This window comes from Chroicocephalus ridibundus, chromosome 22, assembly GCF_963924245.1.
Source record: "Chroicocephalus ridibundus chromosome 22, bChrRid1.1, whole genome shotgun sequence".
Taxonomy (NCBI): domain Eukaryota; kingdom Metazoa; phylum Chordata; class Aves; order Charadriiformes; family Laridae; genus Chroicocephalus; species Chroicocephalus ridibundus.
The window spans coordinates 2,577,872-2,601,467 of NC_086305.1; the positions used below are offsets into that span (position 1 = coordinate 2,577,872).

The window sequence follows — 23,596 nt, forward strand, 5'->3', positions numbered from 1 at the left end:
CACCTTAGATATAAGGCAGGCTCCTTGGGGAAGGGGCTAAGTGCACTCAACAAATAATGAATAGAAATAAAAATAAATATCAAATGGCCCATAAAATCAAACAATAATAGTAACTAAAAAGTTCCTGGATTTGCTGCGAGAGATAAAATCCCATCAGCAGCATGAAATAACAAGAAATACCCCCTTTTGGTTCCTTCTCCACATGACACAAGTCAGCACGCCTGGTCACCAGAGTAGTTATGGAATACATCTTCCTTCCAGCGTCTTATAAATGCATTTTTCATGCTTTGAGAGACCTTCTGGGGTTCAATTTAACTGGGATCTGGGGAACATGTGAAAGGCATTTACAGCATGCGGCACAGCCCGGTTTTTCCTGCAGGGGAAGCAGAGGTGTAACGTTCACAGCTCCCATCCGCCGACCCACCTGGGGTGGAGAGGTCTGCAGCGAGCGGGCAGCCCGGCCAGGCTATCCATCAGCAGGGCTGCTTTATTGCCGTGCATTTATTGAACCGAAATAGATGCACTTAAAATAGCTATATGGACCTAAAAATACTAAAGGGAAAGGGTTTATTTTAAACCTTCTAAAGAGGGGTGTGTGCTGGAAAGTTAAAGCTACAGAAAGCGGCCCCAGGAGAAAGAGGAAGGTATCAAATGAAGCAGAGCCGGTGCGTGAGGAAGGAGGACAAGCACGAGGGGTTGGTAAGGAGGGGCAGGAGCCCCCAAACACCAGCAAAATGCACAGAGCAACTGGAAAGGCGGGGGGAGAGCTGGGGCGGGGGCCATGCAGCTCCGGCTGGCAGGCAGCACTGCCCGGCAGAAAGGGCATCAGGGTGAAACGCCGGGGATGGAGCGCTGCGGGCTCTGCCGATGACTTACAGCATTAACTGTCATCCGCTGTCTCTCCCGCGTCTCCTCCTGCTCTCCCCACACCTCGGCGCGCTGACATCTCCTCTTCTGCGAAGGTCGGGTCTAAAATAACAGGGCCCCGAGGTCCTGGCTGGGGTCTCCGTGCGCTGCAGCAATACAAATAGCAAATTAATAAGTGCTGCTTCCCTTTCTCCCAAAGGTTTTACGAGGCTTAATTAATGAATGTCTGTAAAACGCATTTGGAGCCGGGAATGAAATGTGCTGTGGAAATGCCAAATATTTTTAATGCTCCAGCAGATTTAGAAGGTTTAAATAAGAAAAATACACAGCTTCGCCTCTGAAACAGATTGCTCTCCTTGAAGCAGAGGGCTCCAGAACATGAAGTTTTCATCAGGCTGACTTGAAAGAGTATTTTCACGGCTTTCCAAGTGCGTTTATTCTCATGTACGAATTCCCCCTTTCCTTTATACAGATGTGGACACCGAGGCATGGGAAATCAAAGAAATTTACCCCCGGTCGTTGGCAGAGCCACCGCTATGAATAATTTCCTGATTTCCACTGATGACTGGAATGCCCTCTAGACCGTCCTCTCTCTCCAGATGCATGCCGGCTTTAAAAATTACACGGAACCCGCGATGCTTGGCCTCGTCTCCGCCGGTTGCTTTGGGGAGAGCCGGGAGCGACTCTGATGCCGACCATGTGTGGGGACGCGGGGCGGCGAAGGCATCTTTGGCACCGAGACGGCGCAGCAGGAGCACTGCGATCTCCGACGACAAGACTGCACCCTCTGGAGGGTACTGTTGCTCTTGCACAAAGCGCTCATGGCAATAAAACCTGGTCCATCATCGTCCAGATGGTGTGGCGGGAGGCTCCGTCCCCAGGGTGATGGGGAGCAGGGTTGTCCCCGCAGTCCTGGGCTGGCCGCATGCACGATGGTTCCTGCAGGAAACATTTAATGTCACTGGTTAAATCCTGAGGGAAAGCGTTAAGTGCTCGGGTGCAGGCCACGGGCAGGGGCCATCGGCTGCTGTGGGATAATGGTCAGCTGGGGGGTGCTGGCATGAGGAGGCCCATGGTGGCCTGTGGAGTGGTGGCAGACCCCTGGGACCCCTCAGCCATGGGGCAATGACAGGCCCCTTTCCGAGTCCCCACGGCCATGCGGAGGTGACAGCCCCTGGGACCCTGCAGCCGAAGGATGGGGACAGACCCCTGGGTCCTCTCAGCCATGGGGCAGTGACAGCCTCAGTGACCCTGTGCAGGTGACAGACCCCCAGGCTCCATGGCTGGGGCATGGTGACAGTGTCCTGGGACCCCTCAGCCATGAGGGGGGTGACAGGCCCCTGGGCCCCCTCAGCTGAGGGATGGGGATGGGCCCCCAGGTCCTCTCAGCCACGGGGCAGTGACAGACACCCCTGTGCCCCCTCAGCTGTAGGGACGTGACAGCCCCCGGGTCCCCTCAGCCACGGGGCAGTGACAGACACCCCTGTGCCCCCTCAGCTGTAGGGAGGTGACGGCCCCCCGGGACCCCGCGGCTGAGAGGCGATGACAGCCCCCCGGGCCCCCTCACCCGCGGGGCGGTGACAGCCCCCGGGGGCGGCGGGGCGGCGCCAGGCCCGGCGGGAGCAGCGCGGCTCCCCGGTTCCCGCCGCGGGCCCCGCTCGCTCCTGCGCCTTTAACGCGGCGGCTCCCGCCGCCTCCCAGCTCGGGGCCCGGCGGCGCAGCGAAGATGGCGGAGTCCGGCGGGGCCGAGTTCGCCGCGGAGCGGCCGAGCAGGTGAGCGGGGCCCGGGCGCGGCCTAGGCCGGGGGTCCGGGCGGGGCGCGGGTGGGGGGAGGCCCAGCCCTGTTGGGCCGCGGCGGCGGGCGGGGGCCGGTAGGGCCCGGCGGCCGCGGAGCTTCGCCGCCTTCCTCCGGCACCCACAAGCACCCGTGTATTCATTTATTTTCCCTTTATTTTTTGGCGTTGCCGCTCCCTGGGAGTCCCGGTGAGGCAGAGAGCGCGGCCCGGTGTCCTGTGGGAGGGGGGTCCTAAGCAGGGCCTGGCAGCTGAGGGTGCTCTGAAAGATAATAATAATGCTTTCCCCGGTGGAGTTTATGAGGAGGAAGGCAGAGGTTTGCGGGAGGCTCTAAAATATAGCATATAATGAATCACACCTGGACCCCGCTTGGGTGGGGTTTGTAGAGCTTTGTGGGTTTATAGAGACACCAGGTTTATAGCTTTACAGGGACAGCAAGTTTTTGGTGTTTCAGGCCTGTTCTGTTGGGCCCCGTCCCCCCCAGGCTGCAGACCCCTCCCTGGGTTGCTGGTTTTGGTCCCGACGGGGGTCACTCGGCCCTTCGAAGGCAGCGCGGAGCTGGCGGTGGGACCCAGGAGGGTGCTCTGGGGTGGGTGGAGGTGCCACCTTTTTGTGGAGGAGTTTCTGTTCCCAGGGCTTTTCTGTCCGTCCTCATCCGAAAGTTGCTGTGTTGGACAGTGTTCAGAAAGTTGTGTGGTCTGTCTCTCGGATGTTACGCTGTCAACCTGTCACTTGGCTTCAAAGCATCGTTTATCCTCGATTTAACTCTCTCCTGAAATAACCACCCTCTGTGTCACTCTGTGGAGAGGGAAGCTCTTAGAGTCATTGTTCAGTGCTAGAGAAGCCTGTCTGAATTCTCACCTTATATGTATTATTTTTTTTCCCCTAATGACCGCCTGTGTAAACTATATGCTGCATTGCCTGGGGCTTTTCATTTTATCTCTCTGCACCTCCTTTTTCTTCCCTCTCAGAACAGGAACAGCAGCACTTCTTTCACACGGGTCTTGGTTGGGCCGCTCGCTCGCCGCTCGGGAGTTTCTCGGTGCTGGGTGTGTAGCAGTGAGAAATGGAAGTAATTTGTTTCAGGGCCATGATAAATCACCCAGACTGGGGCTGCAGCAGTTTTGTTCCCTGAGCTGTAGCTCCGTCGTGTTCCCTATCGCCGCGTGTTTATTTTCTTTGTTAATTTTAAAGTAAAGCTCGTTGAAATTTGGATACTGCTTCTTGTTGGTCGTTAGTCTTCTGTTTTAAAAGATGGATTTATGGGAGAATACAGGGGAGAAACCTGGTGTGGGACATTGGACATGCCGCATCTCTCTCTAGAGCGAGAGGAGAATTTCAAGGGCATTCCTTATCAACAACGATTCCTTGTTAGGTGCTTCCACTTGTGACTTTTTTGCACTTACCGAGTATTTACTCTCTAAGGCAAAAGTGCAAAGTCCTCTCTTGCTGTTACACACATGCCATTTCGGTGGTGCAGTTACTCAAACAGCACGGACAGAATTTCCATCTTTGGAATTGCTACCGCATGGCTGATGCTGGTTACCCATAAGTATGCTGGCTTCCCCAAAGCAAGAAAATTAACTTGTCTGCTGGGGATCCTGTGCTTTCATTCGATAAGGAGCACGCTGTGCCAGATGGTATGGACAAAAGCTTTTCAACACACTGATGGCATGAGATAAGGGCGTTGCTGTGCATTGAAAAGCAAACGGCCCAAGTCTTCTATTTTGAATAAACCTACCTTTTTTTTCTTTTTTTTTCTTTCCTTTCTTCCTTTATGGGTAGAATTTCATGAGTTACAAATGGGTTTCGTATTCTACTCCCAGCCCTCAGTATCATGTGGAGGGGGAGTTTCAGGCTACATAATTCACGCTGTAATACTCTGCTGCTCTTGAAGATATGCTGAGATTGGTGAGCAAGTAAGTACAGAGGAAACGATGAAATCCGCCAGTACCCTCCGTAAGAGAAGCTCTCTGTGCTTTAGACAATAAGGCGCGTGAACTCTGCTGCAGTGTTGGTGAGCTAGGGTGACAAACATCTAGGAAAAACATCTTTTCAGATGCTGGAGAGGATGTTACTGTGCAGGCCTTAAAGCAGGAATTAATCAGGTTGTCCAGACAAGCTGTTGAGGAGAGCAGCGTGTGTCTCAAATTGGGAATAATCCCTTGAAGAAAGGAAGGCAGCCAGGTTGTATAAACGCTTTTCAAAAACCTCCTTAATATTGTTGCACGCTGGCGTGTTTGCTGAAAGCGGTCCCACCTGTCAAAACCAGAATGAATGGGCGAGGGAGACCTGCGGGTCTTCCTTATCTAAAAGTACATGTGTCTGGGTTCACATCAAGAGAAAGTCGACCTGAACTCCCCTAACCTTATTTCTTCTGAAGAAAGTGATGGGAGAGAGAGCAAATGTACGGGAGGATGGAGTAAAACCGCGTCGGGGGAGCATAATGGTAAGGGCTGTGAGTCTGCCTTGCTTTTGTGCTCCTGTAATCATATATAGCTTCAGTCTTCAATCAGGCTTTTTTTTTTTCCTTTTGAAACTGTTTGAAGTTTAGTTTTGTGTGGTTTCTATGTTCTATACTCTGCCACATGGCAATTTTAAAACAGATTTAGTTGTTAAATCTGGTAGACGTGGTGTAAATGTTTACGCTCTAATTGAATCACTGTAAAAATAACTGCTGCTTTCTTTTCTAACATTGGGAGACTTCTGAGCTGGAGGTTTGATTTAGACCAAAAGTAAAATTCAGTGGTTCTTTAAAGGTTCTTGTCTTACCTCCAAGTGTTGTGTAGCATTAACTGCTTTGTAAGGAAGAGCGTTGCATCACGGGATGATGGCTAAGGTGTCTTTGCAGTTTCTCATCTATGTGGAAGATAAATGCTGAACTTGCACAGAAATCAATTTTTTAGGAGAAGCTGTTGCTGCACTTCTGGTGGTCCTGGGTGATTCTGTTCAGGTGATGCAATGAGGGCGGCACAAAGCCTGTGCCCAGCTGAGCTGCCCAAGGAGCTGGGAAACATGATGGGATGTTTAGGATGGGCACAAGCCTGTCAGAAGGTAAGTGCGGAGGACTTAGGTAATGAGGGAAGCAGGCTACGAGCAGCCGCAGCGGTAAGAGGATTTGATCCTGGAACCGAATTGGAAGCTGTGCTATGATGCCAAGTGCCAGGGCAGCTGTTCGCATCTGCTAGAAAACATGATTTCTTCAGTTTACATTAAAGGGATAGTGGGTTTTTCTTCTCTTGTCTGTTCTTTCATCGTTTTATGTTGTTTTGCTTGAGATGCCTCGCTGCTCCGAGGCAGCAATCAGGAGGGTGGAGGTACAGGGAGAGGAGAGGCGTGCTGCGGCTCACTGCACGCTGTAGTACCTACTCTGCATGTAACTAGTCCTGTCGTTTTTATTGCAACACTGCCCAGAGGATGCAATCGGGTGCCGCAGAAACAGGCTGAGACAAATGCTGCTCTGACTACCTTGTAGTCTGATTTTGAAGCTTTTCTAAGTTTTTCCAAGGCGTGGAGCAAAGAGCCCGGTATGGTTGTGTGGGAGAAGGTCGTGGGGGGATTTGCTTGGCGGGGAGAACTTTGTGCCCTGCTAGGAGCTGCTAGCAGAGCTGAAACGGGCTGTCCCCAGCAGAAACACGACCCAGACGTTGTTGAACTGTGACGAGCCGGGAAGTTGAGACAGGTCCCGACGGATCTTTCGATGAAAGTGGCGGTAGCTGTGCCACAGATCAGCTTCGCTCTGCTTACGAAGGCAAAAACACGGTGCTGGAGTGGGTTGGATGGAAGAGTAGGGGTGGAGGGAAGAGCAGGGTGGTATCTAGAAGGCCAGCAGCTAAGCGGTGCTTGGGGCTGGCCTGGGTGTCACTTTTGGGGTGGCCTGGGTGGCTCTGCTGTGCTTCCCGACACCACTAGGTGCCTCTCGGCCTTTGCACAGCGGCTCTGCCACGGGTGCTGCTGGGAGAGGTGTGCAGGGGATGGTGGGCGCAGAAAATACCTGCTGCGGCTTCGGGCTGCTAAAACCATCGCGCTGGTGTGTTGTAAAAGGATGGTTCTGCTTTTTTGCATATTTTTTTTTTTCCGATTCAGCATCACTGTAGTTTTCCTTTTTCTAGAGCCAGGGGTTGGCAGGGTTTGACCGTAAGGGCATATGGTGGGGGAAAAGTGGAAATGTTTAAGGCAGCGGTGTCAGCAGGAGTATCGAGTGTATAAAGAGCCTGTACTTAGCCGTGTACCGTGGATACACAGGCAAATTTTACGTGGTGTAAAATCCACCATCCTTCTGGGGGTCCTCGTGTGGCTGGCTGCGCTGGGGAGCAGCAGGGAGCAGCTGACTTTCTCATTGCTGTGATACTGCCTGTGGCTGCCAGCGTAATTTATATGCTTAGAGTGATTTTTATGTTTGCTCAGTTTGCTCCTGGCTCAGCGGGATTAGGTTTGGGGCTGACAAGAATATAATAATGGTAAAATTTTAGGGTGTGGGGGTAGTATCTTCTTGTTCTCGGTCATTGTAAAAACACAGGTTGAGATAGTGGGACAGAAGGATGTTGTTAGTGATGGATGATGTGCGTCACCCGCGGCGGCTCCCCACGCTCTGCTGCCGGAGCGGGGTTTGAGGCAGGACTGAGAGTGACTCGGGAAAATCCCTGTACAGAATAAGATCCTCTGCGCTAGCTCTGGATATGGGTAGAGAGAAAAGAAATGGCAGATCCTCTAAATGGTCTTCTCAGCCTGACATTTTGTGTCCCTCCAAGGCCCTGGTGCCACCAGTGTGCAAATTTGGGCTCACATAGCCCTTTCCTGAGAGTTGCATTGGACACTTCAGTTGCTGAATGAGGAGGACGAAAGTGATTTTCCCATTTGTCCCTGCACCGGCATAAAGATGACTCTGGCTCTGTGACAGAAACATTTTTAAGAATCGTGTTCTTTCTTTTTATTCCCCCCCCCCCCCCCCCCAATTTGTCCTGGGTACAGCACGTACTGCCCAGTAAGACGTTGAAACTCCATGAGGTGGCACAGAGTTTAATGTGTTCAGATATTTCGCCCTCCGCTTTTTCTTTTTTTCTTCTGTGCTCCAATGCTCCATTTTACCAGGCCAGCCAGCTTTTGACAGACATCCAGTTTTATTAGTGCTTTTAGCAGAAACCAAAATCCCACCTCCTTTGGCTTGCGGACAACCTACCGATTGAAGCCTGGGAGCAGAATATATCTGTGTGTGTGCGTGTGTGTGTCTGCTGGGCCCTGTGTGAGTCCAGCTCAGAAAAAAAAGAAAAAACAGATTTGAAAATGTGTCTGGGATGTCTCAGGGGACAAAAAGTAATATTAAAAAAAATAATAATAATTGAAAAGCCTCTTCCTTCAATTTGCCGCCTTACCTTTGCGTTATAGGGGTTCCTCGGTTCCAGCTTGGGAGAAGTAGGATGCGGATAAGCAAATAAGGGGATCAGTAGGACCTGGTTCAGAAAGCATTTAAAAATGAAATATTAAGGTACCTCCTCACTTCTGTGAAATATGTCTTTAATTGCTGCTTTCACCAAATGCAAGGCTGAATCAGGCGTGGGTGGTCGGGCAGTGGAGAGCGTGGGAGCCCAGTGGTGCCCGGTCCCGTCCCAGCGTTGGGCAGTCCATCTTTCGAGACCTCAGTTCCCTCTTTGTGAGACGCACCAGCCTCTCGCGTCCCTTTAATACAAATTTTAAAAAAATCTTAGTTTGTTGGGCTTTGTTCTGTTTTAAAATAGCGAATGTTACTTGTTCTACCTTGGCCAAATGTTAACTTCCCTTAAATTTTGGAGTGTAAAAGACAAAAGACGTGACTTTTCAAACTTCACTATTCAACTCCAGGCATTTTACAGAAGACCATTTATTTCACACAAAGTATTACTCCTTCTAAAACTCAGACCGATTTATAATCTCTTTATTTGAGCACTCCAAATTGCTAGTCACTTCTAAATAGAGATATTAGTTTCAGGCTTTCTACTTGTATTTATTGCCTTTGATGAAAGAGAGGGTGTCAGGAGAGGAAAATGAGTGGAGGCAGAGGAGAGAAATAGGAGAAATTAAGGGAAGGGGGTGGAAAAGGGAACAAAGAAATCGATTAAATTATTTTGCTTGCATATCTTTCCTAAGGATGATTATGTTTCTCTGGGAAACATCCCCTTCATTCGATGTGTTAATATTTAATTAGTTGCTCATCATTAAGTGCTTATTGTCGTTGCTAATTTGGACAGGGAAGCGGTGGTAACTGTTGTTTCTGATGGCGTGCTGCTGACGGTCTCGCTTGCTGCTGCGAATGTAAGTAGGTTAACAGGGCAGGTATTTTTAAGGCTCATCGCCTGGCAGCATCTAATCTTCCTCGCACCCAAACTTCAAGGAAACCCCTCGTTGCCTTTTCATAGTGGGGTGCAAAGGCCACGGGAGCATCGTCCGAAAGTCCCAACAAGACTCTGTGAAACAGCAAATCTGCAGTAAAGGCTTTAGCCTTTTTGCCCTAACGTAACATTTGTTAGTGTGAGGTGCTGAAAACTCATTTTCATCATTTGGGCATGTGATACAAAGCCTCAGGATCTGAAATATTACGGTAACCATGGCTACCAGTGACTTATCTGAGGGAGTTTGACTTTTGTTTTGATTTTAAGTGTCTTAATTGTAGTTTAAAAATCAGAATCTGAATGTGTTTTTTACTTAGGCATGAAACTAAAGGCATTAAATGATTTGCATTATTAAAATATCTATAATGCTGCCTTTCAAAGGTTCTTAAAGAAGGTCCTTAATATTCATACCCTATGTTCTAAATAAAGTTACTCTTCAGCTTTATGCTAGTTCTCCTGCTCTCGCCATAAATTTCTTGCAGGCTTGAGTGCTCAGAAGGTGCCTCGCTGGTTATTTTGCAATCCCAAGTCTTTTGTTTATCCACAGAAAAGCTGTGGCACTGCATACTTGATGCATGTGAGCACACACACACACACTCTGCTGCTTTTCCTCCCTCCTCTCCTGTACCCCAGCCATGCCCCGCGGGCTCCTACCTTTAGAGCTTGTGTTTGCTGGAGAGGCTGGCTCTTGGAAATTTGCCCTGCTTAGAAATCTTGCCAACCCCCTTGAGTTTCTCCTGTATGAAAAATTACTGAGCACCACCTGCTCAGAGAGTGGGAAAACGTGGGTGGATATTAGCAAGGATGCTGAACTGGGATGGAGGGCGAGCCCCGCTAGCGCTGAACTATCCCTCCTTCCAAGGAGGACCATGTTATGAAAGGAGAGTAGGAAGATGACAGGCAGTTGTGTAGCAAAAGATTTTTCTTATTTAATTCAATCACTGAAATGTTATAATCTGGCCGGGTATAATTCTCTCCATTTGTACTTGTGCAGTAGTTGCAAACATGCTGAAATATGAACTCATGCTTGGTAAGCCTTTAATTCCAGCTTTGATGTTTTTAATCATCAGTGCAGATTTGGTAAAAATGATTCATTAGCTTGAAACGCATCTTGGATTACACGTGATGTTGTGGAGAATCGAGGAGGCAAAGACAGGGGACGGTTGTTCTTTGGGATGTTCTTTGTGCCTTATCTGAACTGAATCTTGAAGTATGGCCCTTAAATATCTCTCAGCCCGTCAGCTTTAGAGGCCTCTTGGGCGTCCGGATACCTCCTTGCTGCATCTGTTTCTGGTCAGAAAAAGCCAGCAGTCCTTGCTCAGAAACGTGTCGGCTAAGGATGTGGTCAGCGTGCTTGGGGCAAGGATGAGCACATGGCCAGGCTCCTGCAATAGGTACAGCAGGAGAATTTCTGCGCTTGTTTGCCTTCCCTGCCCGCTGTCTGGCTGGAACCACTCCCTTAACCCTTGCGTTAACATTTTTCACAAGCGTGCAATGTATGTACAGTTTTGGGTTGATTTTCCACACGCGACGGTCACGTAAACCATGCTGAACTCTGTCCTGCAGTGACTGGAGAGGATTGAAAGCAATCTGGCTTCAGAGCAGCGGCTTGGAGACAAATCCTCAATCCCATTACTTGTTCCCTGGCAGTCCCTTTTTGAAAACTGGGTACCAGTGATGTTATCGGAGTCTTTGGGGCTGCTGCCCAAAATGGATCGCCCTTCTGAATCAACGTGTCTGTTGAATTCCAGCTGCCCCCACCATTCGTGCTATGGACGCAATCACATGAATATAAAGATGCCTTTCACTGCTACAGCTATTTCCATGTGGAAAGTGGGATTTCTGTTCCGGTAAAGTCACCTTTATACCAATATTCATGTTAGAGGCCTTGATCATGTAAACGTTTTCAGATCCCCGTGCAGGTCATTGTGGGACCTGTGGGATGTGCCGTGGAAGTGCTGCTTGACGTGAATGTGACTTTTATGTTTCACATTTTTTCCAAGGATAAATTTGACTGGGTGCAGCCAGGCACACTTGACCCTGCTCCGAGCTCTCATGCTCGGTCCCTGCCGAAGGATGCTCTGGCCACAGAAACCTCCGCAAAGCTCTGCGGCAGGGGACGGACGTCGCTCAGTGCTGTCCTTTTGAAGACAAAGATGAATAAACGAGGAAAATTCCAGAAACTCTCCAGCCCTGCCTCCATCAGAAAGGGAAGGGGGAAGGAGCGGAATAAACACTTTCTCACTATTGTGCGATGAAAGGCTTTTATCTTGAAGGCATGTTCTGTACCGCTGAGGAGTAGATGCGACTCTTCCGAAGTTTGTCTGCAAGGCTCTTTCTTCTGTAACAAATTGTTAAGCAACAACCACGTGGCATATTGGGATCTCCTGTAAGATAGGCACAGCCTCACAAAGGCACTTTCAGATGTTGGACGCTTCCTTTTGTGCCTTTCTGACATCCAGCCGCTGCCTCTCTTCTTCCCCTGTTCCTAACGCAGCGCAGGGAGCAGAAGGCAAGGCCGTGCATCATGCCCGCAGTACGGCAGCCTGGTCCGAGCCAAGCCTGCTGTTATCACAAATCCCTTTTTACTAACCGCCGTGCAAACAGCGTTTTGTTGCTCTTTTCTCCCCTCTCCTCCCCCCGCTTTGTTTTTTTTGTAGAGTCTCTCACTTGATTTCTCATGCTTTGTGTGGATTTTATTTTGCTTCCAGCTTATGTGTTTCTTCTAAACTGGACATTATCGGTGCTTTTCTCGCTGTTTGGTTTTGTTTAGTTGTTTGTTTTTTCCCCCCCCCGGAGGATTGTGTAATCGTTGGTTCCTTTTATTCTATACCTGTAAACAGACAAAGGAATGAGTACAGGGAGTTTTTCAGGGGTAGCTGCTCACAACTACCTACCGAAATGAATCGCACATGCAAACATGTTTATTCCAGCACAGAAATATCTACCTGCCCAAATTTAGTCCTCCATCTACTCTAAACTTACAGTCTGGTTATTAACAGTGCCTGTAAAAGTTAATTGAGAAAAAGGAAAAGAAGCGGAATGTTTGTTCAGGTAAGGCTTGTTGTTTGAAGAGGCACCCGCACTGGGCGCGTTGTGGATATAGTGAAAGCAATCCTATATGGGTAAGCCCTTAGGCTGGGAAAAGGAATATTTAAAATTGGTATGAAAAAAAAACACTGACTAAATTCCCATGAGAAAAATCCTGCAGGAGATCGAGTCTAATGAAGTTACAGTAAACTCGGGAGTTACCATCTCCCAGATGAGCCGCCGGAGCTCTCTGTGTGTATTTCACCTGTCCAGCGTGAAGCAAAATGGGTTTGCGCAGTGAACTATACTGTGTTCAGAGGCAAGATCGTTTCCTTGCTTGTGCTCGATGTTTCCTCCAGCGAATCAAAGCCATTGTTCCAGAGAGGAGAGTAAAATGAGTTTGACGTGATGAATATTCATGCACTCGCTCCCTCCAATCTCCTTCCTCTTTCACCATGGGAAGAGCTGGAGTGGATAAACGTTTCTTGGCTCACGGAGTAGTGGATAAAGGTCTTGTCAGCAAGTGACTTTTTGCTAATCCTTTTTATTATAGGAAGGATGTTGTAGCTGGACTCTGCTCTCTGAACTAAGAGTTTTTAGCATGCTTTGACTTTAAGGTAGGAATTCCAGATCTGTGCTACAAGAAGCACAGCTGACAGGTATCACTCATCCCAGTAGGAACTCATACTTTTTGAGGAATTTTGAGGCGCGTTCCCAAGCCTGAGTTTTGAAACAGGCTGCAAAGATTTGATATCTGCATCCTGCAGCATCCCAAAGAGCTCCAGAGCTACTCGCACAAAGCGGCTGCCCTCGCAGTGCTCTGATGAACATCACAGATTTCCCCTAACTCGCCTCTTCTGTAAAGCTTGCAGGAAATTGCAGTCCGATAAGTTGGGCAAGTAGCAAGTCCTGTCCATTGTTCCTTATTGTTTGAGGATTGTTTACATCCCTTTTTTTGTTATCCCATCTCCCTGACTCTTCTCTGACCTTGCCTACTTGTTTCGTCCATTGTGTGTGGCTTTTGTTGTTGTTTAGGTAGTGAACGCTCAGGGGCAGTTGTTAGCAAACGATGGGATTATCTTATACAGCCCCTAGCACACTGGGGCCTGGTCTCTGTATTATTTTTTTGGCTCTGTTGGTATATTCTACCTAAATAATAATAATAGTAATACCCTTTAAGCGCAGTACTAAGTGCACCCTCCCACTGCGGGCTTGGGAGCAAGTAATGCAGCTTTCCAGATTCGGTATGATCTGCTTGGGATTTTTTGTCACACTTCCATAAAATAGTTCTTCAAATGCAGAGACCAAGTAGCAGGATACCTCTGAGAACACAAACCCCATCCTGAATACTGGTCCTTGTGAATGTTTCCTTCCCAGGAGGGCTTGGATCTTGATCCTGAAAAGTAGTTCAGGGCTGGATTAAATTTGTAAATAAATTTAGGATTTCATGCTTCTGTTGGCGTGAGTGGATCCCGTTCAGAGGGCAGGGCGTGCTGGCCCGCTATTGCCTTGCTCAGGAAATCTGCAGCACAATTGTAGTTATTTTCGGAGGAGCACAGAGCATCTAATAGTCTTTTCCACTTGTGCAGAGATACTGCTGATGTTCACCTCCAAATGCAGCCATCTCGCTGACAAGTGCATCTGAGGCCAAGTGAATGAATCTAAGGATGATGCTCTCTGCGCTGGGGAACACGTGCGAGAGGCATTGGGAAAACCAAGGAAATATTTACACTGGGAGGGGACTGTTTACAGTGCAGTTCAAACAGTTGACGTTATTTAGAGCAGCCAGTGCTATGTAATATTTTGCTTTTGCTCTTCTCATGAGGGTCGGGCGTAAGGAAAGGATCAAATGGGGCAAGCAGGGCCGTCCTTGGACGGTACGGAGTATCTAACAGCTGCAGTCAGGATAGGTGGTGAGAAGAATAAGCAACTGTGATTCAGTCTCGTGGTTGAAGTCAAGGTCAGGGTGGACTCTGGGGTGGTTGTAGTGTGGGGACACCAATGTTCGTTGGAGATTTTGGCCCTGTTAGCTGGTGTTTGGATGGTCTCTGAAGCCCACGTGTGCTGCAGCGTGACGGGCTGTCAGTAATGCGAAAGTATAATTTAAAAATTTGGAAGTCTCTTTTGCGTTGGGAGAAGGGAATACAACTGAGGTACTGATGTCATGATGTTCTGTGTGGCTGTTGAGCTGGGAATTTGCGTTCAAACTGCTTCGTGTTACAGTATCTTCCCCAGCATGCTTTGTAGGTATACCACATATTGTTTTAATTTCAAACCAGCCTGTCTCTCTTGTTCTGTTTTTAGCATGGCTGACAAGAACAGCACCCTGAAATGCACGTTCTCTGCTCCTGGCCACAGCACCACTCTACTGCAGGGACTGGCCTCGCTCCGAGCTCAGGCTCAGCTGCTTGATGTCATCCTCACTATAAATAATGAAGTGTTTCAGGTTCATAAAGTTGTCTTGGCTGCCTGCAGTGACTATTTCAGGTGAGAATCCGATAGGAAAGCAGGCATTTTTACCTTTCCCATTGGTTTTCCATTTCCCAATCCTCCCCCACCCCAACCTTCCCACTGCACCCCAGAAGCATACCCACGCACAACCCTCTGGAGGGATGTTTTGCCCCACGGATGCCAGCGGGATTACCTGCAGGCATGTAGAAGCTTGGAAGTCAGTCCTGCACGCAGATGAGGTTTGTGCGAGGGCTGCTGGGCTCAGACGCAGGTTCAAGCCCAAGTCTTGAACCCACCTCGGGTGGGTGCTCTGCCCGCTGAAGGAAACAGGCTTTTGCCCTGCAGCTACTGGAGCTGATTGCGAAGTGGCAGCAAGGGTTCTGCACTGAGTCATCCCATTGAACGGTGGTGCCCATTGTAAACGCACTTATGTTATCTTTAAATACCACTGATCTGTCTCCAGCCCTCACTGTTCACAGGCTGAAGACCGTGAAGCGCTTTGTGTGTGCGTTCCCCAGACCCCGCCCCGGGAGATAGGGGAGAATTGTCCCACCTTGTGTCGGTAGAAAACTGAAGCATGGAGATGAGTTTTCCCAGCCAAATTAATGCAGAGTGAGCCAATTGCAGAGCAGGAAACTCAGTCTTAAGTGAAAATATGTATTCATCCATCTTGCCCCTGTCAAAATCCTTTGTAATGATCTCTGGCTTGGAAGGACTTTTGAGTTAGGGATCTTTTCTGGCAGCACCAGGAGCAGCGTCAAGTGAGGGGCATGCTGGAGGTAACGGGTGTAGGGGAGGTTCAAAACACCAGAGAACTCGACCCGGGGTGTTGTTCCAGAGTGCAGGTCGTGGCAAGTGAAGGGTGGAGAAGGGCTGTCCGGTGGGGTTTGCAGTCCCCTGACGTGTAGGTTCCTTCCTGACCCAAGCAGATCCGTTTGCTGAGCAGGTAACGGAGAGCCAGGGACTTCATTATCCCTTGGCACGTCTCCTGGATCCCCTCACCCATTTCTTCAGCCGCTCCGATGATGTCTGTCTTGTGTATACACACATTTTCTAGGCTGTTCCCTTCTCTCTCCCTTTGCTAACACAAACCTTCCAAGCTTATCACTCTCCCTAACAGGCATGCAATTAATGATGGAGCTGATCTCCCACCAAATGCTAATAGCACTATTTGTATTCATAAATGCTGTATGCAGTGCCACTGCTAGTGTGTTTTCACTGTCGAAATATAATTGCTGAGTAGGTTTCTTGTTATAACTTCTGTGGTGCTAAGGAAGGTTGTCCTGGGGAACAATGGCAGAATAATCTAGCTTTTGAAAATACTCTGTTTTTATGCAGAAAGGGGGAGGGAAAAGAGTGAAATTGAGGCATTTATATAATCAGCATTTTAGAACCATAACACTTTTCAAAGGAATTGCGTTCTATTTGATGATTTGTCTTCATCACGGTAACAATAACGCTTTTCTTCCCTTCTGCACGTTCAGCTCTGTGTAGCTAATGCAGGAGCACACACATGGCTGCGTATCCTCTGGGGCAAGGGATCAGGGCCGCACGCTGTTCTGTGACATGGGATATGCGAGGGGATTTTAGCAAAATGCGCTCATCTGCTCTATGGACAAATAATTGCGAACAGTATTCCTGGTCACTCGGTTACAGAAAGCTGATTTCATATGCAGATATTTCCTTATTTAGGTCATTTAGGATTTCTTGGGTTTATGCTGGACGGCAGCAGGTTTTCTAGCCTGGTTTGGACAGGAAACTTGGAACTCCTGTCTTTTGACAACGTTCCCAAGATATTCCTTTATTCCTGTGTTGATGCAGAAGAGCAGGGTCTGTTCAGCAGTTTTCTGACTAACTCGCACCTTAGAGTCCCTGCAGCTTCCTGGGGCAGCTCTAATGACACCGTGCCTTCACAACGAATTTACCTTTCTGATGGAAAAGAGTAGGTTATCGATGGGGGAAAAACCAGCCCAAATTGTGCGGGCAGCTGCCAGCAGTTTAAAAGGTCTTTTGTACGGCAGTCTGTAGCCTTGCTGTGAGGTGTGTGTCCGCGAGTGGTGAAACTCCATGTCCCTGTTCTTCCAGCAACCTGCTTTGGCTTCCCCCGAACTGCTCTGCTACTGCTTGTTGAATACTACACAGAGCACAAACCTTTGCCCCCGAGCTACCCATATATAACAAAACCTGATGAAATTTAATGTAAACGTATAAAAAAACAAATGTGCAGTTATGTCCCCATCACGCCCACAGGCCCCGTAGCTGGGAAATGCAGCGCCGCTCTAGAAATGCGGTTTACGAGATGGCTGTGCGCAGTCCTTGGCGTGGTATGTGCTTCCTGTGGAATTTAGAAGCCTCCCAAGGAGGTGATCTAGGGCCTAATCTCTGCGTGGCCTGGTCAACTGATGTGCTTGCAGCTGTGCTGTAACAAAATCTTTTTTTTTCCTTTTTTTTTAATTGCCTGTTAGCCCCCTGCCGTCGTACTGCAACATGACAGACGTTTTCTGAAGTGGCTGCAACTCCTATTTTCTTAAGGTGTTGGGAATGAGCCTTGGAGGGGAGGTTCTGTTGTGATTACCAAAGCTGTTCCTAAGATGTGTTGCCTCTGCAATATTTAAGCCATTGCATAGTTACCCGACGATACAAGGGGCTAGCTGAAACCTCTGCCGAAAGGCAGTGCTGCAGGCAGGCTCAGAGGGTCGCAGGCCTCCTGAACACGGGTGACTTCTGAAGTGTGTTCTTTCTTTGTGCTCCAGACCCTGCATACTTACACTCTTAGGGAATGGTATCCAGTCTCTGCTGGTGCAGATCCCGTTGCATTCTTTGGTTGTCGAATGTCACGGATTCATTGGTGTCCAGCGCGCTGCGCTCACTGCTCTGGTAGCTCTACCTGCTTTTTGAAGCTTTGTCCTGTGGTCCACGTTCTCATAGCTGAATGTTAAATCTTAGTGCACTGTTTATGCAAGCTTTATGTAAGTAATTGCATACTCTCATTTCTCCTGGCTCAGTCCTGGCTCAAGGATTTAGCCTTGATTTATTCTTCCCCTTCCCCATCCTCCTTAAGAGAATCAGCATGTTTGAAAAAATAAAATAAAATTCTGAAGCGATACATCATTTTACGTGTATTTAAAGGGGGGAAAATCTTTTGTTTGTGTTTTTGACCTCCAGGGCGATGTTCACGGGCGGGATGAGAGAAGCCAGCCAAGATGTGATCGAACTGAAAGGTGTATCTGCAAAAGGACTGAAACACATAATAGACTTTGCGTACAGTGCTGAAGTGACTCTTGATCTTGACTGTATTCAGGATGTGCTGGGAGCTGCTGTCTTCCTCCAGATGGTGCCTGTCGTGGAGCTCTGTGAAGAATTTCTGAAGTCCGCCATGAGCGTAGAAACGTGTCTCAATATCGGGCAGATGGCCACCACCTTTAGCCTCGCATCCTTGAAGGAATCAGTAGATGCATTCACTTTTAGGCATTTCCTCCAGATCTCCGAGGAAGAGGATTTCCTCCACCTGCCACTGGAGCGCCTCGTTTTCTTCTTGCAGAGCAATAAGCTGAAAAGCTGCAGTGAAATAGACCTCTTCCGTGCTGCCGTCCGCTGGCTGCAGTATGACCCAACGCGCCGTGCCAATGCCAGCCAGGTGCTCTGCCACATCCGCTTCCCGCTGATGAAGTCCTCGGAGCTGGTGGACAGCGTCCAGACCTTGGACATCATGGTGGAAGATGTCTTGTGCCGGCAGTATTTGCTGGAAGCCTTCAATTACCAGATCCTGCCCTTCCGTCAGCACGAGATGCAGTCCCCTCGGACCACCATTCGCTCGGATGTCCTGTCCCTCATCACCTTTGGTGGCACTCCCTACACCGATAACGACCGCACAGTGAGCTGCAAAGTCTACTACCTGCCAGATGCCAGCATGCGCCAGTTTAAGGAGCTGACGGAAATGGAGGTGGGCAGCAGCCACTCCTGCGTGGCCGTGCTCGACAACTTCGTCTACATCGTAGGCGGGCAGCACCTGCAGTACCGGAGCGGCGAGGGAGCTGTGGATATCTGCTACCGTTACGATCCGCACCTCAACCAGTGGCTACGCATCCAGGCCATGCAGGAGAGCAGGATCCAGTTCCAACTCAACGTCCTCCACGGCATGGTGTATGCCACCGGTGGGAGGAACCGGTCGGGGAGCTTGGCCTCGGTAGAGAAGTATTGCCCCAAAAATAACGAGTGGACTTACGTGTGCTCCCTGAAACGCAGGACGTGGGGGCACGCTGGAGCCACGGTAGGAGACAAATTGTACATATCAGGTGGGTATGGCATTTCAGTAGAAGACAAAAAAGCCCTGCATTGTTACGACCCCGCCGTGGATCAGTGGGAGTTTAAAACCCCAATGAACGAACCCAGAGTTTTGCATGCCATGGTCAGTGCAAATAATAGGATTTACGCTCTGGGTGGCCGCATGGACCACGTTGACCGTTGTTTTGATGTTTTGGCTGTGGAATATTACGTGCCTGAAACAGACCAGTGGACAACGGTGAGCCCGATGCGTGCAGGTCAGTCGGAAGCTGGCTGTTGTTTACTAGAAAAAAAGATTTATATAGTAGGAGGGTACAACTGGCATCTGAACAATGTTACAAGCATTGTGCAGGTGTATAACACAGAAACTGATGAATGGGAAAGGGACCTACATTTTCCAGAATCTTTTGCTGGGATAGCATGCGCTCCCGTTATACTGCCGCAGGTAACGACCCAGAGATAACCACGCACGACCGTGTTGGCCCGCGAAATCACCTCGTGTTGCATGTTATCAGGATGCCGTGTTGTTTCTTTGTTGTTTGCAAATGGTATTGTGCATTTTGTGGGTGAGGGAAGGAGAAAAATAGCTTGCGTTCCCTCCTCCATGAAGTCCCTCCTCCCCTTCTGTAGTGTTCTGGCAAGCGAGTTTCATCAGGAGCACTTGTCAGCTAGTTAGACTTAACAGATGTTACAGCTGGAAAAAGCTTTTCTCTTTTTCTCTTTTTTTTTTTTGATGGGGGGGTGCATTTTGCCAACTTTTCATATTTTTAACGGTGTCACACGTTGTAAACATTGGCAGCTCAGGAGTAATTAAGTACTGTGGTATGTTTCAAAGAGTTCAGGTGTGATTTTTATTAATAGCTTCAAAAAAAAAAAACATTGTATGTCGCTTTGTTGTTTTTTAGCAAACAAAAGAAAACCAAAACCCGTATAACACACTGACCTCCAGAAGCAATAAAGGGACAGTGAGAGCTGGGAGAGCTCAGGTGCTTGGGTTGTGAAAGCATATTCTTGCTTTTCAAAGGTGACTTTTTTCCCCCCTTCCTAAAAGGGGAATACTTATCCTGGCACCCCTCTGGTCTCCATTGGTTCTTCATTGCTTGGGTGACACTGAAATTCCAGATCCTTCCTCACCCCCTCCAGATAACAGCATGATACTCGGGGCCAGAAGTGCTCCCTTAACTGGGGCATCCGGAGTTTGCAACACTAAAGCCATGTCGATAGCTTGATTACAAATAAAAGGGCATGATTATTATTGGGGTTTTTTTTATAACTGCCAAAAATGCATTGGCTTCACTGGCAATAAGAGCTCTGCAGCTCTTCCTCTGGGCGCCCCACGAAAGCAGAGGGCGCCCGGGGCGTCTGGTTCAGGACCCCGCTGCCTTTCCCGTCGCTCCACCGGTACACCTTCATCCATCCCCTTTTTGTACAGTAAAGGAGGTGGGTGCTACTTGTTCATAAGCTTGACGGTTTTCTCCCTTGGCTTGTAAATAAGATCCTTGGCATCATAATAGGGTGGAAGTCTAAGTAGAATGCTTTTTTTATTGTTGTTGCCAGTGAGTATTTCAAATCAAGAGATTTATTTTAAGATGACTCTGTCATTTTTGTAAAATCTGTGTTTACTGCACAGACTAATGTTACTTCCTGAACTTTCCTTTCTTCCAAGCCATTTTCTCTAATTAATTTGACTGATTAAAGAATTGAAAGTTTCTCCTTTTATCAGGTATTCTGTTTCAAGGGCTTTGTTTTGTATCCGTATAGGTTGGATTTTGATGTATGCACTCTTCTTTTTAGAGAAACCGTTGCATTCTGCTGTTAAATAAATACTCTGCTGTAACCTTTAGACACAATATATAATGTCTGTTTTGCTAATGAATCATTGATCAGGGCCGTGTAAAGCATGAACTCCATACCTCAGATTCACTTAAAGATATTTTTCTCTAATAATGAAATTGAAGCACCTTTGGATATGATCCGGTGAGGACACACGCTCCTCAGTTCAGCTCTGCATTCTACATTTCAGATGAAATGATGCATAGTTTCATCTGTTCCTATCTATTTGTTGGTTTGCCAATAATAAATTAATGAAAAGTACTTGTTGGTGTATGGTATGCTAAAGTCAGTGGGCAAGCTCCGCGTCCCAGCTCTCAGGCAGTTAATTTACTCCATTCTCTGCTCGTTTGGTCTGGCGGAGAAGCTAGGGACACTGCGGAACAGGCTTGGCAGATAACAAGCCCATTTTGAAAGGATGAAATGTAACTCCATACGAGCTTCAATATTACAAAATAATGGATTTTCTTTTTTTTTTTAATGCTTCCGTATGTTTATGATGAGGGTACTTTCTTAGGTTAGTAACAAATGGAAGGTTACTCGCTTTCCTATTTGCGGAATACGATTAATCTTCTTAAGAGTGTGTCATTCCTTCATCATTGCTTTCCTAAAATACTTAAGTATTCTTCCCTATTTTATTTAAATTTTTCTGCCAAAAGGATTTCTGCGGCAGCAGTTGATGGTTTGGGTGTTCTCTGATAACCTGGGTTTTTCTGAACGTGCAGCCGTAGTGCTCATAAGCCCCACCAGGTCAGATGGCTGGAGAGAACCCATGCGATGACCGCAGCTGGCGTCTCTTCATGAGGAAACCGTGCTTTATTTTTCCCTTCAAGCCTTGAAGGTATGTGTGTGTCTCTCGGGGGGTAAAGGGGTGGAAAAAAAAAAATCCTTGAAAAAGTGAAAAAGCACGTTTGGTGTCACTTTTAAGGTCAACCTTGCAACATAAACTTAACCTCCGTATCCATTCCTGTTGGAAGGGTGGCTTTGCAGACAGGAGGATACACAAAGCCATTCTGTAACTGTATTTAAAACACAGACCAACTTGTTGCAGCAAACTGGCCCGGTACCCACATTCCCATTCCCTGGCACTGTGGAGCGGGGGCTGGGAAAAGTTTCCAAATTCTCTCACTGAGACTTGCAACAACGCGCTGCTGTGCACCACCTCTCTTTGTTACCGGAATGTTCTTTTTATAGCGATATAAATAATTATTTTTCATAACATTAGCTAGAAATATCCTAGCTGTTCTAAATTTAGCAGAGACTGGCTAAAATATTTGTGGAAGTGCGTATCATCCATATTGATAATAAAGTTTGTTTTACCCCTGGTGAAGTATGTAGTGGTGGCTCTGGGCTGTTCCATGCGTAACCTGTCCGTTATTCTGCAAATAAACGGGTTTGATTCTTTTGCTGCGTTCAGCAACTTGACAACGAGCTGAAGGATTCTGCATAAATATCTGAAGTGATCGCGCTCCGGGGCTGGGGTGGAGAAGGCGCTTTGCAGGATGCCCTGTGTGCACAGCAAGTGGCCTGGGCTCCTCTCTCCTTCAAGAATGAGCAAAGCCGGATAAATGTTTGATTGCACTCGGAGTCATTTATTAGTCTCAGAGCAGCAATAAACATTATAGGGGTAAACCTGATTTGGTACATTTTAAAATACCCTTGAACAGATGGGGAACAGTAAAAGCGCAGCATCATTAGTTCTAGGTATTTGCAGAGTATGCATGTCCCATTAGGGACTCCTGTCATGGCCGGGATAATAGCTTCTGTCTTCTCTGATGTTTTATGGGCCTGAAATTGTACTTAAAACTATAAAGAAAGAAAGCACTAGAACTCTTGGCAGGGTGCGGAGTAGCTAGAGATTGGGAATGTCTGCATCCTATTAATGGTGTCATTGACCCTCTTCCAGAGGGTCTGTCGGCTCGGCAAGCCCACTGTCATTTCTGCCTATCCTAGAACCCGGCTAATTCACGCAGACGTGTCCTAGCGTTCCTACCGGGGTCTTGGAAGTTTAAGAGCAGCGGAAAATTTCATTTCTTTGATTTACAATGAATGAAGGCGCTCCCACTAGCTCTTCGTACCCTGGTGCTGATTTAAAACGATGCTGCGCAACAGCAGTGCTCGGGACCTCGCGTAAGCCACATCAAACCCAGTCAGACGTTTCCACTTCCATGTCTGTGATAAGGTCTTTAGTTGCTGAAACTCTGCAAACTTTAGGGACATTTATCATGCTAGGATTATTGAAGCCAGACTACTGTCAGAATAAATAAAACATGTTTCCCAGTGCAACTCTAATTATGATTTTTAGCCAGTTGTGTAATGTGCGGAACTTTATTTACAATAAATCTTCCAGTTGCTTGCATAAATGAATGGGATTTCATCACTTGTGACTTAAGGACCAGGAAAAGTTAATGTGGCTGAATAAACGTACAGTCTAGCCTGGGCGTGTTGGCGTGTCAGGGAGCAGAGCTGGCTGGTGGTGCCTTCCTGAGAGGGCTCAGCTACCTGGAATTTCACCTGGGAGCATATATATCTCTCTCTGTCTCGCACGGAGACATCTCTCCCTGCAAGTTATTTTTTACAGAGACAGCTTAGATTCTGCTCTGCATTTTAATGGTGAGTAGGCACAGTATCATCCCACAGGCTCCAGAACTTTTGTTTCTCATTCCAAACTAATAACTGAGTTTCAGTAACACAAGTTTGGCACTTTTCAGTTAAATATTTCAACTTTAGGGAGTTTCACAGCGAAGTTTTAAAATTTATTTGTGGGGCGGGTACGATTTCATCTGCTCCAACGTTGAATGTTCCATAAAATGAACACGAAATGTGCTTTCTGCTTGGAAACAGCTGCCGGTTTAGCAGCGCAACCTGAAATTAGCCTCAGATCGTAAGGCAAAGGGTAAAGATTTAGTAGAGAGCGATGGTGGGGGCCTGCCGGAGGGCAGCATCGGAGTAGCGGGTGCAGTTTGCAATGGAAA

At 47.9% G+C, this 23,596-nt stretch overlaps 1 protein-coding gene across 5 annotated transcripts; it reads left to right on the plus strand.

Moving 5' to 3' along the window:
- The first annotated feature begins 1,428 nt into the window (after positions 1-1,428).
- Positions 1,429-23,355, plus strand: KLHL26 (kelch like family member 26). 5 transcript variants are annotated; one of them, XM_063358267.1, is made up of 4 exons: positions 2,430-2,640; positions 14,361-14,543; positions 17,673-19,048; positions 21,281-23,355. In XM_063358267.1, exons 1-4 carry the CDS (start codon positions 2,594-2,596, stop codon positions 21,400-21,402), a joined length of 1,728 nt encoding a protein of 575 aa, XP_063214337.1. In that variant the 5' UTR covers positions 2,430-2,593; the 3' UTR covers positions 21,403-23,355. The 5 variants fall into 5 exon arrangements, 4 of the variants coding, with proteins under 4 accessions (XP_063214339.1, XP_063214337.1, XP_063214336.1 ...); XR_010073969.1 differs by having other exon boundaries at positions 2,444-2,640; positions 17,673-21,138; positions 21,281-21,395; XM_063358269.1 differs by lacking the exon at positions 2,430-2,640 and adding an exon at positions 1,429-1,661 and having other exon boundaries at positions 17,673-23,355.
- The last annotated feature ends 241 nt before the right edge of the window (positions 23,356-23,596 follow it).

What these genes read in the sequence shown, in the direction of transcription:
- KLHL26 (XM_063358269.1), top strand. Translation starts at nt 1,429, where the DNA reads ATGACTGGAATGCCCTCTAGACCGTCCTCTCTCTCCAGATGCATGCCG. An exon ending in AAGACTGCACCCTCTGGAGG is followed by an intron (nt 1,662 to 14,360) that starts GTACTGTTGCTC and finishes TTCTGTTTTTAG; the next exon opens with CATGGCTGACAAGAACAGCA. An exon ending in GCCTGCAGTGACTATTTCAG is followed by an intron (nt 14,544 to 17,672) that starts GTGAGAATCCGA and finishes TTTGACCTCCAG; the next exon opens with GGCGATGTTCACGGGCGGGA.